The 17510-nt window shown below is 34.9% G+C and overlaps 1 protein-coding gene across 1 annotated transcript in view; it reads left to right on the top strand.

Moving 5' to 3' along the window:
• Positions 1 to 502: 502 nt before the first annotated feature.
• The window catches only part of LOC308641910 (organic anion transporter 7-like), a gene marked incomplete at both ends in the record, with an annotated part of 40464 nt that continues 23456 nt past the window's right edge, over positions 503 to 17510 (top strand). Inside the window, 4 exons of the mRNA XM_081280485.1 lie at positions 503 to 904; positions 1555 to 1658; positions 3025 to 3179; positions 3279 to 3447. Coding sequence (XP_081136611.1) covers positions 503 to 904; positions 1555 to 1658; positions 3025 to 3179; positions 3279 to 3447 — 830 coding nt within the window. The remainder of the gene's footprint in view (positions 905 to 1554; positions 1659 to 3024; positions 3180 to 3278; positions 3448 to 17510) is intronic.

Genomic DNA, 17510 nt, shown 5'->3' with positions numbered 1-17510 from the left:
TTTCTACAACCTCTGTCAATCAAGAATTAGTACTAAACAAACCAAAAATTTCCTCTCTCCATGTCTCCTAGAAAAATCAAACAGATAATGAATAGGTAAACTACATGTTCTCTAAAAAAATCACAAAGCAAGTAGCAGAGTTACTCTGGTTTGTTTTCAGAGTATTTGCAGATCAATGTCCAATATTAACTACATTCATTGCCCACAACAAGAATCTTCACAAAGTAGATCATTAACATATTTAATTGCAGAAGGCACCTCAGCAAAATCTTTTTCTCTCAGTGATTGAAAGAAAACAGCCACTCAAATAACCTGAGGATGACTAAGGGTATTAGCTCCATGGAATTGCCTCAGAGGTGAAGAGGGGACCATTTAGAAGGAAGTGAGTTCAGGGTCAACAGCCTTTGCTGTGTCACAGTGAGAGAGGATAAAACACTTTGTTCTTTGAACTCATCTAGATACAACCACTTTGCTTTCAGTTGGTGAGGGTCATTCAGCCACCATGGCCTTTCAGGACCTCCTGGATCAAGTTGGTGGTCTGGGTAGATTCCAGATAATTCAGATGGCTTTTCTTCTTACCTACAATGCCATGGCACACATTCATATTTTATTGGAGAATTTCACTGCAGTCATCCTTGGTCATCGCTGCTGGGTCCACATACTCGATAATGCCACTGTTTCTGACAATGACACTGGGACCCTCAGCCAAGAAGCCCTCCTGAGGATCTCCATCCCACTAGACTCAAACCTGAGACCAGACAAATGTCATCGCTTCATCCACCCACAATGGCAGCTCCTTCATCTGAATGGAACCTTCTTAAACATGAGTGAGGTGGACACGGAGCCCTGCATGGATGGCTGGGTATATGACCGGAGCTCGTTCCTCTCTACCATCGTGACTGAGGTAAAAGGCTTGATTTTCCACTCATAAGTATTTGACTTGGGTGTGTGGAAACAATGAAAATAATGAACGTGCTTTGAGCCTTTAATTGCTGTGTGGGTGCTGGTTCTTCTTTGCTTTTTTCAGAAACTACTGATATTTTTATGCAATTCAGGGCACATACTTAGTGTAATGATAATAAACAAATAGGAACCTACTGTCATGGCACTTTGATTCTTGTGAATATCACAGTTTAAGCAAATAAACCATGTGTCTTGTTAAAAATGTGATGTTAAGTCAGTAACACCCTGTCTTGATTGCCGATTAAATACGTATTGTCAGATGATCAAAATCCACATACCTGACTGAAATCTTAGAGTAATCATGTGGGAAAGTGTTCAGTGATATTCAACATTAAGTAAATTCTTCAAGGTCCTTGAATGATGGTGGTCTGTGGCCAGATTTGAGAACTTCTCAGTATGGGTTAAAAGTAATCATTAATGTAACCCATAGGTATAAGGCAGTCTTCCTAGATAAAATTATTTTACACAGAGAACAGGATGATATAATTGAAATGTTTTTGAAAACAGAAGCCACAAAAAGAAGACAGGGGCCTGAAATAAAGAAAACTACACATCATGTGTTTTTCTTATGCTGATTTCCTTGTCTTCCAGTGGGACCTGGTATGTGAATCTCAGTCATTGAATTCAGTATCTAAATTCTTCTTCATGGCTGGAATGTTGATTGGAAACATTGTATATGGCTCTTTGTCAGACAGGTGAGTGTCTCTGGTTCACAGATCTCTCTACCCCTGGGTACCATCATCAGCTTATGAATCATTTATGCATATGAAAAAATTGTTACAAATTACACTGTCCTGGGTGTACCTTTGTTCCCAGGGATCTACAAACACAAATGCAAAATATCATTCAGTGTGGTGAGTGATGTTTTTAAAAGATTTGGAGGTGTTTTACCAGAGGGTTTGGAGAGAAGATGCCACAACATGGGGTTTGAAAGATCACAAACAGTTAACAATGGGGACACAGAGGTGGATATGTCACCACATTGGATCCAGCCTGCTTGAATCTGCAGGTAGGAAAAAGACATTGTCAGTGTTGCACAGGGGCATCATGAAAATAAAATCTCAGTAGGAAGACTCAAAGGACTTCACTATTCTACTTTATCCTTAAAATGTTGAAGAATAAAAGAGTGAAGTCCCAACGAAGCAATAAAAAGTGGTTTTTTTTTTAATATATAATGGATCTTCAATGGAATATTGGATGATTTTTCTTAAGAATACATGGAAGCATCCCAACCTTTTCTTCTCAATAAGGGTCATTATAGTATATTACTTATTCACCCATAAATTCATATTTTACAAAATGAGATAGTTGGGTTTATGCACTTAGTTTACATGTAATTAAATGTGTTGTGCCCTTCTCTCCATTTGTGTACTTACCACTCTATTTTGGGAATACATACACATTTCTATTTGTAATTTTAGTTCACATTTCTAATTGCTACATAATGCTCCCCAGTGGAGAACCATAACAGTGTTTCTGAGCCTTCTTTTGGGAGTGGGCAACCAGATTACCATCCAATGCTCACCATCCCAAACCTAATAAAGGTCAACTTTGGTATGTTCTTTTGCTGTGAAAAATACATGTTATATTTTTACAAATATGTTTTGTTTCCCAAGGTCAACAAATCCAAACTCACCAGATACAGACTCTTACCCAACCCATTAGCAACGTTGATGTACCACTTCATAGCTGTTCCTATTACATCATGTTAGCCATAACCTGTGCGTTCTAGAGTCTCAAGCACTGATTTTAATGCTTTATATAAAATGTTGACTCTCCACTATCATAAGTGTATGGCTCAGTACAAGAAATATTTATGAGGTATTAATATTTCTAACACTGCAGCATGTCTTTTATAGCTTGAATTGGTGCTAAACTACGGTAACAAATTTAAGAAGTAGTTTTGGGGACAAGGTATCTATTTTAAAAGAAGAGAGTTGATTTGAGAATATCAGCTGTTGGTCCTTTATGGATATTTTATAGGTGTGAAGTGTTTTCTTTGTGCTAATTTTTACCACAGTTGTTATTATTCCCACAATCCCATCTTACCCTTTTCCATAGGTTTGGGAGGAGGTTAATTCTGACATGGTGTCTTCTCCAGCTGGCTGTTGCTGACACCTGTGCTGCCTTTGTTCCCACCTTCCTGATTTACTGCTCACTACGTCTCCTGGCTGGCATGTCCACCACGACCATCCTGACAAATACTATTCTTCTCAGTAAGTCAACACTGACTCTTGGACATTTACTGATATTTGACTTTGACCTTAATATTCTACCTTTGCTTGAAGTAATTATTCAGTGATGTTTTCTTTCAGTTGTAGAATGGACAAGTCCCAAATATCAAGCTATGGGAACAACAATGGCAGTCTGTGCTGCTAGTTTTGGGCAGATCATATTGGGAAGCCTGGCTTTTGCTTTTCGAAACTGGCATACTCTTCAGCTGGTTGTGTCTATACCGGCGTTCTTCTTATTTATTTCCTCAAGGTATGAGCTGCCTTTTGTCTTTCTCTTCTAAAACCATGGGATGGAGAATGCACATGGCATCAGGACATAAAAATTTATTTATTTCTTCTTGGTTCTACACATGAGGATGTGCTCTCAGAACAGGTATCTTTGTACAATTTGAGAAGCAGGGCAAGTAGGATGGTCAGAAGAATTTGAGGACATGAAATAATCTTTCAATTTATGATAACCTAGTAAATATTTATTTTTATTTTTTTAAATAGACACAACATCTTTGTTTGTATGTGGTTCTGTGGATTGAACCCAGGCCACTCACATGCCAGGCAAGCATGCTACCACTTGAGCCATATCCCCAGCCCCTTAGTAAATATTTTTGAAAAATTTTACCCCAAGCTTTGCAAGTGATATACTGAAAGTTATTCACTGTTTGTATGAATTTCTCTTTAACTGTTATATACTGTATTTACTAAGGAGGTAAAATACAAGATATCCTATTATATTCATATCATAGATAAACAACAAATAATGTTTTAGGCATGGGATTCACTTTTTAGAATATAATACACTATTTGGAATTCAAATGAACTATGCTTACTCTAGTTATATTTATTAAAACAAGAACCATGAAAACAAAATATCAATGAATCTGTACATGAAGTTATGGGTCTTTCAGCTTATCCTTGATGTAAGCCTTATTTTGTAATGTGTAGAAATAATTATTGCAAACATATTGGGCTTTAGATATTGGTAAATTAGTAGAATCTAGAGTGTCAGAGCAGGTCCTAAAGATTTTTCAGTAGCAAACTGGGATAGATGAAGGAGGAGAAAGAGCAGGGAGGCAACTCAGTGACTAACAACCAGGACTAAACAAAAATGAGTAGTTTTCAGGACAGAAAGGGAATTAATAAAGGCAGTGGAAGAGTCAGGAATGCAATCCCTCAGTGGCAGAAGGGAAGCATTTCTCAAGAAGCCAGAAGTCTTTCTACCACCTAGCTCAAGAAAAACAGACACTGACCAATATATCCATAATCAGAACAGATAATAAATTCAGGAAAGCTGTACTGTGTTTACTCAGGAGAATATTCTAGATATGTCTTCTTGGAGAGTAAACCACCACTCCTCAAAAAGGTCTTGGAGCCTTCCAGCAGAGGTGTTTGAATTAGGGAAGCCCTGCCACATTACATCCATTTTTATGTAATTATGCTAGCATGGAATATATCTCATTCTATTTAGGATCCCATTCTAGTGTATATACATGATGGTGGGATTCATTGTGATGTTTTCATATATGTACATGAAGGAACTTGTTAATTATCCTTCCTGATTCCCCAAATGGGAATTCCTGAATTTTATCCTTGTTTTTTAGATAGCATTTCCTGTTTTATTTGTTTTCTTTCTCCCTCTTTTTTTTCCTTTTTTGTCCTTTACTTGGTACACATGTATTTTGAATATCTGTGAGTGTCCATACTGAGAGCTGATTTGAGCATAAAAGAGAGAATGAGATTCAGTGCTGGGTTAAACTCAGAGTGACCAATCAGTCTGCAGAGTGGAGAAGAAAGAAGAGGACTTCCCTTTGAAATTGACAGTATAATCTCTGAATGAAAAGTTTGACTGATGGGAGGGGACTGGAATAGATTATGATGAAACATAAAATCCCATATCTTCAAGCCTACGAGAGGCTGGATGATAGAGTGATGTTTCTACACACCTTTTCCTAGCACATGTTCAGTAACTCTTGGAAAGAGGGATGTAATTTAATTCAGATCAGTCTATAGACAAAGCAAGTGGAGGAGCTGGTCAGGAGACCTGGCAGACCTACATTCCCACCTGCAGACACAACAACAAAACCATTTGGAGAGTGAAAACTGTCTCACCCCTCTGCTACCTCTCAGCCAGGGGGCCAAGCAAGAAGCTAGCTCAATTCAGCATACAGACTAACCTAACAAGTTTGGCAGGTTTGGCTCAGTCCTGAAAACTACAAAGGGTGTAAAATCCATATAATAGAGATTTTATTTTTTAAAGCTTTATTGGCTCTTTTTAGTTATATATGACAGTAGAATCCATTTTTATGCAATTATGCTAGCATGGAATATATCTCATTCTACTTAGGATCCCATTTTAGTGTATATACATGATGGTGGGATTCACTGTGATGTTTTCATATATGTACATGGAAAATTATGTCAGGTCCATCCAATGTCTTTCCTTTTCCCATCTGCCTTGCTTTCCCTCTAATCCCCATTGTGAAATGTACTGAACATCTAGTCTTCCCCCTTGCTTTTATTTTGGATTGGCTTCCCCATATTAGAGAAAGCATTTGATCTTTGGCTTTTGGAAATTGGCTTATTTCACTTATGATTGTTTCCAGATTAACCCATTTACTGGCAAATGTCATAAAGTCATTCTTCTTCCTTACATTTGGAAATTTCTAAAATTAAAACACTGAATTCAAAATACTCATTTCAAAAACTTCAAAAGAAGCAATCCAAACACTTTTATGAAAATTAGTGCTTTACCTTTACACATATACCTATACACAACATAATCTCTCATACACAATTTTTTTCTTCTTGCCAATCTTTACTTGAGCCCCATCCTGCACCCATTATACTCTCCCCATTTTAACTCTTGTCTTCCATCCCTTCTCCATACTTTCTTTCTTCTTTTCTCTTTCTTCTTTCTTATCCCATCTTCAAATTCAATTGAGTTTATAATTGTTACCATGTAATATTTAGAGCTTATTCTGTATTACTTGTTGCACACATTCTTCCTGGGTTAATAGAGTTATAGAGATCATTTTTAATTGCAGATATAATGTGTGTTGATATATGGGTAACCCTTATGCTACCACTGTTACTTATGGCATCTTTCCTTTAAAAGAGGCATTGGAAGTTGAAATTAACAGTTTGATTATGCTGACATGATGTGTTGAAGCTAGGCTATCCCCCCAGCACAGGGATTATTATAAAGAGGTAACCACACTAAAGGCTCCTATTATCAAGGGAACCAATGTTAGGCTGAGGGACAAACCCAGGCTGTAACATGTCTGGCATGCCCCAGAAATATTCAGAATCAAATTGGTAGGAAAGTTGGTTTTATTCAAAGCCAGTTTTGAAGGAAGACAGAAAAAACTGACTGTTTCAAAAGTTCATCTTTGAACTCTCTAAAGGTCAGCAAAGATGTTAAAGGATGAGTTGAAATGAGTCAGGAGTCTAAATAGGTGGGCATGACTACAATTGGGGACTGAATGTAGAAAGGCTGTATTCAAGAGTGCAGAGTGTATAAGAATTGTAGATAATGGGTTACCCAGTCCTATGTACAATTCTTGGGAGTCCCCTGAGACTAAGACTCCCAGCAGAAATCAGGATCTATCTGGCTTTGGGTGTGTATGATCTAATATCTTCACAGCAAGTACTATTATAGAGCTTGGGCCTTCCAAGAAACTGGGGCAACATGAAGACCCCCCTTCAAACTGAATTCTTGTGATCAAGTCAGGAAGATTTTAGATATGCCACTCAGAGTAAGCAGAATGACATTATTGAAGGGATAGGAAAGGGGAAACTCTCAAGGGAGAGAGTAGGTCCTCTGACACAGGAGAGGGACAACATGCCTCTCTTGCACTCCAGTTTTATTGGATATCTCAGAGAAGTTTCCAACAAATCCCTGGTCCATCACTTGATGGTTTATGGACAGCACCTGATATCAGACTTGGAAGTTCACACTGACGTGACAATTATAGGTCACCTTGTCCCATGCTGACCAGTTCTAAGTGGATTCTGTTTTTTTAAAAAAATTATTTGTTCTAATTTGTAGTACATGACAGCAGAATGCATTTCAATTTATAGTGCACATATGAAGTACAATTTTTCATTTCTCTGGTTGTACACAAAATAGCCTCACACCATTCATGTTTTCATAAATGTACCTAAGGTAATGATGCCCATATCATCACACAATCTTTTCTACCTCCATGCATCACCCTGTCTCTTCTTCCCTTTGCCATATGCAAAGTTTCTTCATTTCTCCCATGCTCTCCCTGGTCCCCACTATGGATAAACATCCACTTATCAGATAAAACATTCAGCCTTCGGTTTTCTGGAATTGGCTAAATTCACTTAGCATGATATTCTCCAATTCCATTTATTAACATGCAAATGCTATGATTTTATTCTCTTTTAATGCTGAGTAATATTCCATTGTGTATATATACCAGTATCTTTATCCTTTCATGTATTGAAGGGTATCTAGATTGGTTCCACAATTTAGCTACTGTGAATTGTGCTACTATAAACATTGATGTGGGGATATCACAGTAATATGCTGTTTTTAAGTCTTTTGAGTACAAAAGAAGGAGTGGGATAGCTGGGTAAAATGGTGGTTTCATTCCAAGTTTTCCAAGAAATCTCTAAACTTCTTTCCAGATTGGTTGGACCAATTTTCAGTCTTATCAGCAATGTACAGTGTGCCTTTTCCCCCACATTCTCACCAACAATTATTGTTGCTTGTATTCTTAATAACTGTTATTCTGACTGAAGTGAGTTGAAATCTTAGAATACTTTTTATTTGCATTTCTTTAATTGCTATGTGTTGAACATTTTCTTCATATATTTGTTGACTGATTGTATATTATCTCCTGTGAAGCATCTGTTAAGTTCCTTAACCCATTTATTGTTTGGATTATTTGCTTTTTTGAAGTTTTTTGAGTTCTTTATATATCCTGAAGATTAGTGCTCCATCTGATGTGTTGGTGGTAAAAATTTGCTCCCTTTCTGTAGGTGCTCTATTCACCTCATTGATTTTTTTTTCTTTCTAAGAAAATGCTTTTCAGTTTTAATTCATCCCATTTATTGATTCTTGATTTTACTTCTTATGCTTTAGGAGTCTTGTTAAGTAAATGAGGGCCTAATCCAAGATGATGAAAATTTGAGCCTACTTGTTCTTTTATTAGGTAGTGTCTCTGGTCTAATTCCTAGGTCCTTGATCCACTTTGAGATGTTTTGTGCATGGTGAGTGATAGGGGCTCAATTTCATTTTACTTCATATGGATTTCCAGTTTTCCCAGCACCGTTTGTTAAAGAGGCTACCTTTTCTCCAATACATGGTTTTAATGCCTTTGGTATGAGATAACTGTATTTACATGGGTTTGTCTCTGTGTCCTGTAGTCTGTACCATTTGTCTACAAGTATATTTTACTGTCAATACCATTTTTTGTTACTATTGCTCTGTAGTATACTTTAAGGTCTGGTATTGTGATGCCACCTGCTTCAGTCTTTCTGCTAAATATTGCTTTGGCTATTTGGGTCTCTTATTTTTACAGATGAATTTCATGATTGCCTTTTCTATTTCTATTAGGATGTCATTGGGATTTTGATTGGAATTGCATTAAATCTGTATAGTGCTTTTGGTAGTACAGTCATTTTGATAATATTAACTTTGCTTATCCTAGAATAAGGGAGATCTTTCTATTTTCTAAGGTCTCCTTTAATTTATTTCTGTAGCATTCTGCAGTTTTTATTGTGGAGTTCATTCATGTCTTTTTTTGATTCCCAAGTATTTTAACTTTTTTCCCGTGGCTATGTGAATGTGACAGTTCTAAATTTCTCTTTCAGAGGTTTCATCACTGATATACAGAAATGCATTTGATTTATGTGTGTTGATTTTATATCCTGCTACTTTTCCTAATTCATTTATTAGTTCTAAAAGTTTTCTGGTGGAAATTTTTGGATTCTAAGTATAGATTCATGTCACAGAAAATAGTGCTAATTTGAGTTATTCTTTTCCTATCCGTACCCCTTTGATTTTTTTCATCTGTCCAATTGTTAAGTAAATTTCCACATTGTACTTTTTAAAGATCCAACAATATTCTGCCTTCCAGAGATGCATCTCATAGCAAAAGACATCCATGGACTGAAGGTGAAAATTTGGGAAAAAATATAGCACTCACATGGACTTTGTAAGCAAGCAGGGGTTTCCACCCTCATATCCAATAAAGTAGACTTCAAGCCAAAGTTAATGAAAATGAATTAAAGAAGGATATTTCATATCCAATAAAGTAGACTTCAAGCCAAAGTTAATGAAAATGAATAAAAAAGAATATTTCATACTTCTTAATGAAATCATACATGAACAGGACCTAACAATTATAAATATGTATTCCCCCCAAAATAGTACATCTACATTAATAAAACAACTTCAAGAGCCAAATAGACCACAGCACAATACTACCCTGCATTCTATCAGATTATAGTGGAATGAAATTAGAAATCAATGATAAAATTAAAAAAAATAGATGCTACTCAAACACCTGGAGACTAAATAATATGCTATTGAATGAACAATGGATTGCAGAAGACATCGGAGAGGAAATTTTAAAATTATTAGAGGTAAATGAAAGCACTAGTACAAAATATCTAAATCTCTGGGATACTATGAAGGCAGTACTGAGAGGAAAGTTGATTGCATGGAGTTCATTTCTTCAATGAAGAAAAAGTCAACAAATGAATGAGCTGACACTGCATCTCAAAGCCCTGGAAAATGAAGAAAAAATCAATACCAGAAGTAATAGAATCAGGAAAATTTTAAAATCAGAGCTGAAATGAATGAAATTGAAACAATTAAATAATTGAAAAAATTGACAAAATAAGTAGTTGGTTCTTTGAAAAAATAAATAAAATTGATAAACTCTTAGCCATGCTAATGAAGAGAAAGATGGAGAAAACTAAAATTACTAAAATCTTTGATGGAAAAGGAAATATCATGATGAGCACTACAGAAGTACAAAAGATAATTAGAAATTATTTTGAAAATTTGTAGTCCAATAAAATAGAAATTATCAAAGACGTTGACAAATTTCTAATCATATGATTTACACAAACTGAATCAGGATGATGTACACAATTTAAATCAATCAATTTTGAGCAATGAAATAGAAGATGCTATCAAAAGTCTACTTTTTTTTAGATCATAGTAGAATAAAATTAGAAATAAATGCCAAGAAAAATACAGAAACACATAGATATTAAATACTACATTGTCAAATGATAAATGGGTCATAGAAGAAATCCAGTGCCACAGTCCGGCTGCAGCAAACTAACGAGGTGGGGGGGGGTGGGGGGTGACGAACAACTTGTGTAGATTGATACAGCAGGAGTGGAAGCCATTTATTGTAGGACCAGAGCGATATTTATACATTCCACACAGCTTATCTTAATTAGCATAAACTAGATACAGCAGTCAACCAATAAGGAATCTCCACACTTAATGTCTAGGCTGGCATTACTTCACAAACCACTCCCTCTGGCATTTTGCCAGGCGCCGTCCAGACTTGTTTACAGACTCTAACAATCCAGGAGGAAATTTAAAGATTCCTAGAATGAAATGAGAATAGATATACAGAATATAAGATCATCTAGGACATTATGAAGGCAGTTCTAAGAGGAAATCTTATAGCTCTAAGTGCCTAAAAGAGAAAATCTGAAAGATCCCAAACAATCCAATGATGCATCCCACAGTACTGGAAAAGCAAGAACAAACCCATTGCAAAACCCATAGAAGAAAGGAAATAATATCAGAGCCAATAAAAATAAAAAGTAAAAAGCATCAATGAAATTAATCACTGATTCTTTGAAAAGATAAACAATATGACAAACCCTTAGCCAAGCTAGCCAAAGTAAAAAAAAATAGACACCAAATTAATAAAATTAGATGGAAAAAGAAGATATCACCAAAGATGTCACATAAATCCAGAGGATCTTTAGGTATAATTTTGAAAACTTATACTCCAAGAAATTGAAAGATCTAGAAAAAGTAAATATATTTCTAGACACATATAAACTGCCACAATATTGAATCAAGAGCATATATAAAACCCAAACAGATCAATAACAACTAAAGATATGAGGCAGTAGTAAAGATCTTTCCAACAAAGAAAAATTCAGGACCAGATGGGAATTCAGATGAATTCTACTAGACTTTTTAAAAAGAAAGAATGCCAAGATCCTCAAATTATTTTATAAAGTAGAAATTGGTGAAACAACCAAGTTTATTCTATGAAATCAATGTCACCCTGATAACAAAACCAAAGAACAACACACAAAGGAATGAAAAATATAGAGAAATATCTCAGATAAACATAGAGAAAATAATCTTCAAAATATATTAGCAAATTGAATTCAATAACACATTCAGAAGATTGTACTCATGAACAAGTTGACTTCATTCCAGGAATAAAATGATTGTTCATATAGTCAAATCAATAAATGTAATCTACTACAGAGAATTAAGGACAGTCATATCTCAATAGATGCAGAGCAATCTTTGAAAAAATTCAGCACCCATTCATGATAAAATACTAACTAAAGTATTGATAGAAGAAATTTACCTCAACACCACAAAGCCTATATATGAATAATCCAAATGCAAAGATCATACTGAATGGAGAAAAATACAAAGCATTTTCTCTAAAATAAAGAAAAAGACAACGATGGCCACTCCCATAACTCCTATTTGATATAGCTCTTGAAACTACCCAGGTCAGTTAGGCAAGAGGAGGAAATAAAAGGAATGCAAACAGAAAGGAAGTAGTTGAATTTTCACTGTATGAATATAATATAATACTCTAATTGGAAGATTCAAAAACTTCTATTAATAAAATAATTCAGTGAAGTTGCTGGGAAATAAATCAGCATTTAAAAAATTAATAACTTTTCTAAACACTAATAATGACTTTGTTAAAAGAGATCAGGAAAACAAATCTATTTGCTATGGGCTCAAAAACAAAGCAAAATGAATAAACAATCCTTAGAAATAGGCTGGGTGCAATAATGCATGTCTATAATCTCAGTGATTTAGGAGTCTGAAATAGGATAGTCAAAGGTTATAGGTCAGCCTGGGCACCGTAGTGAGACCCTGTCTCAAAAGAAAATAAAAAATGATAGAGAGTATGTTTAGTGGTAGATCATGCCTAAGTAAAATCTCTATTATTCCCCCGACCAAAACAAACACCTAATCAACAACAAAACCCAACATTTGAAGAATGAATAAAACTAGATCTCTATTCTTTACCTTGCACAAAATTCAACTCAAAATGGATCAAATACCCTAGAATTAGACCAAAAATTGTGCAGATGACAGATGAAAACCTATGGTTAACTTTCAATCTATTGATATTGGCAAAGATTTTCTTAATAAGATTCATGAAGCTCATTAAATAAAACAAAAAACAATAAGTAGGATGACATCCAATTAAAAAGCATCTGAATAGCAAAATAAACAATTTAACATGAATAAAGAGCCCACAGAATGGGAGAAAAATCTTTGCTACATCTTCTAACAGGGGACAAATATCCAGAATGTATATAAAGCTTAGAAAACAACAAAAACAAACAATACAAAACAAAACAAACAACAGTGACTAAATGGCCAGTGATAAAACAAATATTTCTCAAGATAAAAATACAAATGATGGTCAACAAATATTTTTAAATTTTTGTACATCTTTAGATATCAGGGAAATGAACACCAAAAATAACATCAAATAAATTTCATCTTAGTCCAATTCAAAATGCAAATATCAAAATGAAAATAATGATAAGCACTGGAAATTATTTCTGTGAATGGGTGCATTTATACACTGTTATTGGGTCTGCAAATTGGTACAACGACTATGGAAATTAGTATGGAGATTCTTCAAAAATTAGGAATGAAACCACCATATGATCCAGCTCTCACAAGTCATTGGATTTACCCAAATTACTAAAACTAGTATTCTACATGATACATGCTTACCAGTATTCATTGCCATGAAATTCACAATAGCCAAGTTATTAAACCAGTCTAGTATCCATCAACAGATGAGTGCATAAAGAAAATGTGATTTATATACACAATGGAGCTTCACTCAACTCATAAAGAATAAAATTATGTCATTTTTTGGTAAATGAATGCAACTGGGAAGCATCATGCTATGTTAAATATGTGAACCTCAGAAAATCAAGTGTCATGTTTTCTCTCAGATGTGGAAGATAAAGACAGAAAAAAGAAAAATGCGGGGAAATATCAAAATAGAAGGCAGATAGTACAATAAAGGAAAGGGACCTATGGTAAAGAGGAAGGAAGGTATTAGCCAGTAAAATTGACCCAATTATACTGTATGTTTTATGGATGTATGAGCATGTTTTTATTTGTTCTTTTTAGTTATATGTGAGAGTAGAATATATTTTGACGTATCATACATACATGGAGTACAACTATCATTTTTTGTGGTTGTACATGATGTGGAGTTACACATGTAGTGTATTCATATATGCACATAGAAAAAGTGTGTCTGGTTCATTCTACTGCCTTTCCCATTCCCATCTATCCCTGTTCCCTCATTTATCCTTGTCTAATCCAGTGAACCTCCACTCCTCCCTCCCCACCACCAATGTGTTACCATCCACATATCAGACAGAGCATTTGGCCTTTAGTTCTTTCAGAACTGGCATATTTCACTTAGCAAGGTGGTCCCCAGTTCCATCCATTTACCAGCAACTGCCATAATTTTATTCTTCTTTATGTAAGAGTAATATTTCATTTTTTATATGTACCACATTTTCTTTGTGCATTCATCTATTAAAGGGCACCCAGGGTGGTTCCATAGCTGAACTATTGTAAATTGAGCTGCTTTGAAAATTGATGTGGCCATGTCTCTATAGAATGCTGATTTTAAGTCCTTTGAATATATGCCAAGGAGTGGGATAACTGAGTCAAATGGTGGTTCCATTCCAAGATTTTGAAGAAATTTTCTATACTGCTGTGCAGAGTGGTGGCACCAATTTGCAGTCCTACCAGCAATGCATGAGTGTACCTTTGTCCCCATATCCTTGCCAACATTTACTGTTACTTGTATTCTTGATAATTGCCAATGTGACTAGAGTAAGATAAAATCTCAGTATAGTTTTGTTTTGCATCTTTTTTAAAATATTTATTTTTTAGTTTTAGGTGGACACATATCTTTATTTTTTAATTTTTATGTGGTGTTGAGGATCGAACCCAGTGCCCTGCGCATGCCAGGCGAGCGTGCTACTGCTTGAGCCACATCCCCAGCCCTGTTTTGCATCTTTTTAATTGCTAGAAATGTTGTACACTTTTTATATATTTTTGAGCATTCATATTTCTTCTTCTGTCAAGTGTCTGTTCACTTCTGCAGCACATTTATTGACTGTGTTATTTATTTATTATTTCTCTGGTGTTAAGTTTTTTGAGTTCTTTATATATCCTGGAGATTAATGCTGTATCTGAGGTGCAGGTGACAAAGATTTTTCTCCCACTGTATAGAGTCTCCCTTCAAGTTATAGATTGTTCCCTTTTCTGTGAAGAATTGTTTAGTTTGATACAATCCCATTTGTTGATTCTTGATTTTACTTCTTGTGCTTTACTAGTCTAGTTGAGGGATTAGATTCCTAAGCTGACATGATAAAGATTTGGACCTACATTTTCCTTCTAGAAGATGCAGGGGTATAATTTCATTTTATTACATATGGATTTTCAGTTTTCCCAGCACTGAGAGACAATCTTTTTTCCAATTAATGTTTTTGACACCTGTGTATAGTATGAGATAACTGTTTTTATGTGTGTTTGTCTCTGTGTCTTCTATTTTGTACCACTGGTCTTCATGACTATCTTGGTGTCAATACTATGCTGTAGTTCTGTAGTATAATTTAATGTATGGTATTATGATGCTTCTTATTTCACTTATCTTGCTGAGAATGTCTTTGGTATTCTAGAGCTCTAATTTTTTCAAATTAATGTCTTTACTGTTGTCTCTATTGCATGAAGAATGTCATTGTACTCTAATATAAATGGGATTAAATTTGTATAAAACTTTTGTTAGTATGACCATTTTGACAGAATAATTCTACTAAGCCAAGAATATGAAAGTTCTTCCCATCTTCTAATGCCTTCTTCAATTTCTTTCTTTAATGTCCTGTAGTTTCATTTAAGAAGTCTTTTGGCTCTTTGTTCAATTGATTCCTAAATTTTTTTATACTTTTATTTTTTAGTTGTAGTTGGACACAATACCTTTATTTCACTTATTTATTTTTATGTGATGCTGAGGATTAAACCAAGGATCTTATACATGCAAGGTGAGTGCTCTACCACTGAGCCACAACCCCAGCCCCTCCTAAATATTTTTTTGAGGCTAATATGAATTGGATAGTTTTATGTTTCAGTTGATTCATCATTGATGTATAGGAACCCAATTGACTTATGGGTGTTAACTTTATATCTTGCTACATTGCTAAATTCATTTACTAGCTCTAGAAGTTTTCTGGTAGAGTGTTTTGGGTCTCCTAAATCTAGAATTATGTCATTACTACACAGTCATAATTTGGTTCTTCTTTTTCTGTTTGTACCCTTTTAATGTCTTTCTTGTGTCTAATTGCTCTGGATAGAGTTTCCAGGATGATGTTGGATAAAAGTGGTGAAAGCGGGCATCCCTGTCTTGTACCAGTTCTTAGAGGAAATGCTTTCAATTTCTCTCCATTTAGAATGATGTTGGTCTTGGTTTTAGCATAGATAACTTTTAAAATGTCAATGTATGCTCTTACTATCCCTAGTTCTTCTATTGTTTTGAACATGAGTGGATGCTACATTTTGTCAAATGCTTTTTCTGCATCTATTGAGATAATCATGTGATTCTTGTCTCTAAGTTTATTGATGTGATTAATTATGTTTATTGATTTCCATGCATTGAAACAAATTTGAATTCCTGTGATAAATCTCACTTTATCATGGTGCTCTATATTTTCAAATTTTTTTATTTGTTTTAATTAGTTATACATGAGAAAGAATGCACTTTGAAACATCGTATATAATGGATTATAATTTCTCATTCTTCTTGTACATAATGGGGAATCACACCAGTTGTATAGTTATATATGTACATAGGTTAATAATGTCCGATTCATTCTTTTAAACTTTTGACCCCCCATACCCCCTCCTTCCTTCACTCCCCTATATCTTAAGTAAATCGATTCTTCCCTACCCACCACCTCTGTAGTAAATTCTCATCCACAAAGTAGAGCAAACCTCTAGGATTGGCTTATTCTTCACTTAGTATGATATTCTCCAGCTTCATATACTCACTGGTGAATGACATAATTTTATTCTTCTTTAAGGTTGAGTAATATTCTCACATATTTTTATTCATTCATCTGTTGAAGGGGGCCATTTGGTTCCAAATTGAGCTCTTAAGCTGCTATAAATGTTTGATGTAGCTGCATCACTGCAATACACTTGTTTTAAGACCTTTGGGTATGAACTGAGAGGTGGGATAGATGGTTCAAATGGTGGTTCCATTCCAAGTTTTCTGAGAATCTTCATACTACTTTCCAGAGTGGTTGCACTGATTTGCATTCCCATCAGCAATGTTTCCCCCATATCCTTGCAAACTTCTATTCTTGTTTGTATTCTTCACAATTTCAATTCTCTCTGGTGTGAGATAAATCTTAAAGTAGTTTTGATTTGCATTTCTCTAATTTCTAGTGATGGTGAACGCTTTACATATATTTGATGATTGATTGCATTTTGACTTCTGTGAAGTGTATGTTTAGTTCCTTAGCTCATTTATTGATTGGGCTACTTTTTTTTGGTGTTAAGTTTTTTGGGTTCTTATATGTATCCCAGAGATTAATGCTCTCTCTGAGGTGCTGGTGACACAGATTTCAAAGATTTCTTCCATTCTCTAGGCTCTCTCTTCATGTAATTGAATATTTCCATTGCTGAGAAGAAGCTTTCTGGTTTAAATTCACCCCACTTGTTGATTCTTGATTTTACTTCTTATCTTTAGGAATCTTGTTAAGGAAGTTAGATCCTATGCTGACATGATGAAGATTTGAGCCTACTTTTTCTTCTATTAGGCACAGAGTCTCATTAATATGTTTTTTTGTGTGATTTGCCAGTATTTTCTTAAGAATTTTTGCATCTAAATTCATTAGGGACAATGGTCTGATATTTTCTTTACTTGATGGGTCTTTGTCTGGTTTTGGTATTAGGGTTATAGAATGAGTGTGGAAGATTTCCCTTCATTTCTATTTTGTGGC

This window comes from Spermophilus citellus (genome assembly GCF_964194105.1).
Source record: "Spermophilus citellus genome assembly, chromosome: 2".
Classification (NCBI taxonomy): domain Eukaryota; kingdom Metazoa; phylum Chordata; class Mammalia; order Rodentia; family Sciuridae; genus Spermophilus; species Spermophilus citellus.
The sequence above is the reverse complement of the archived record's forward strand: the minus strand, read 5'-3'. Positions and strand labels throughout refer to the sequence as shown.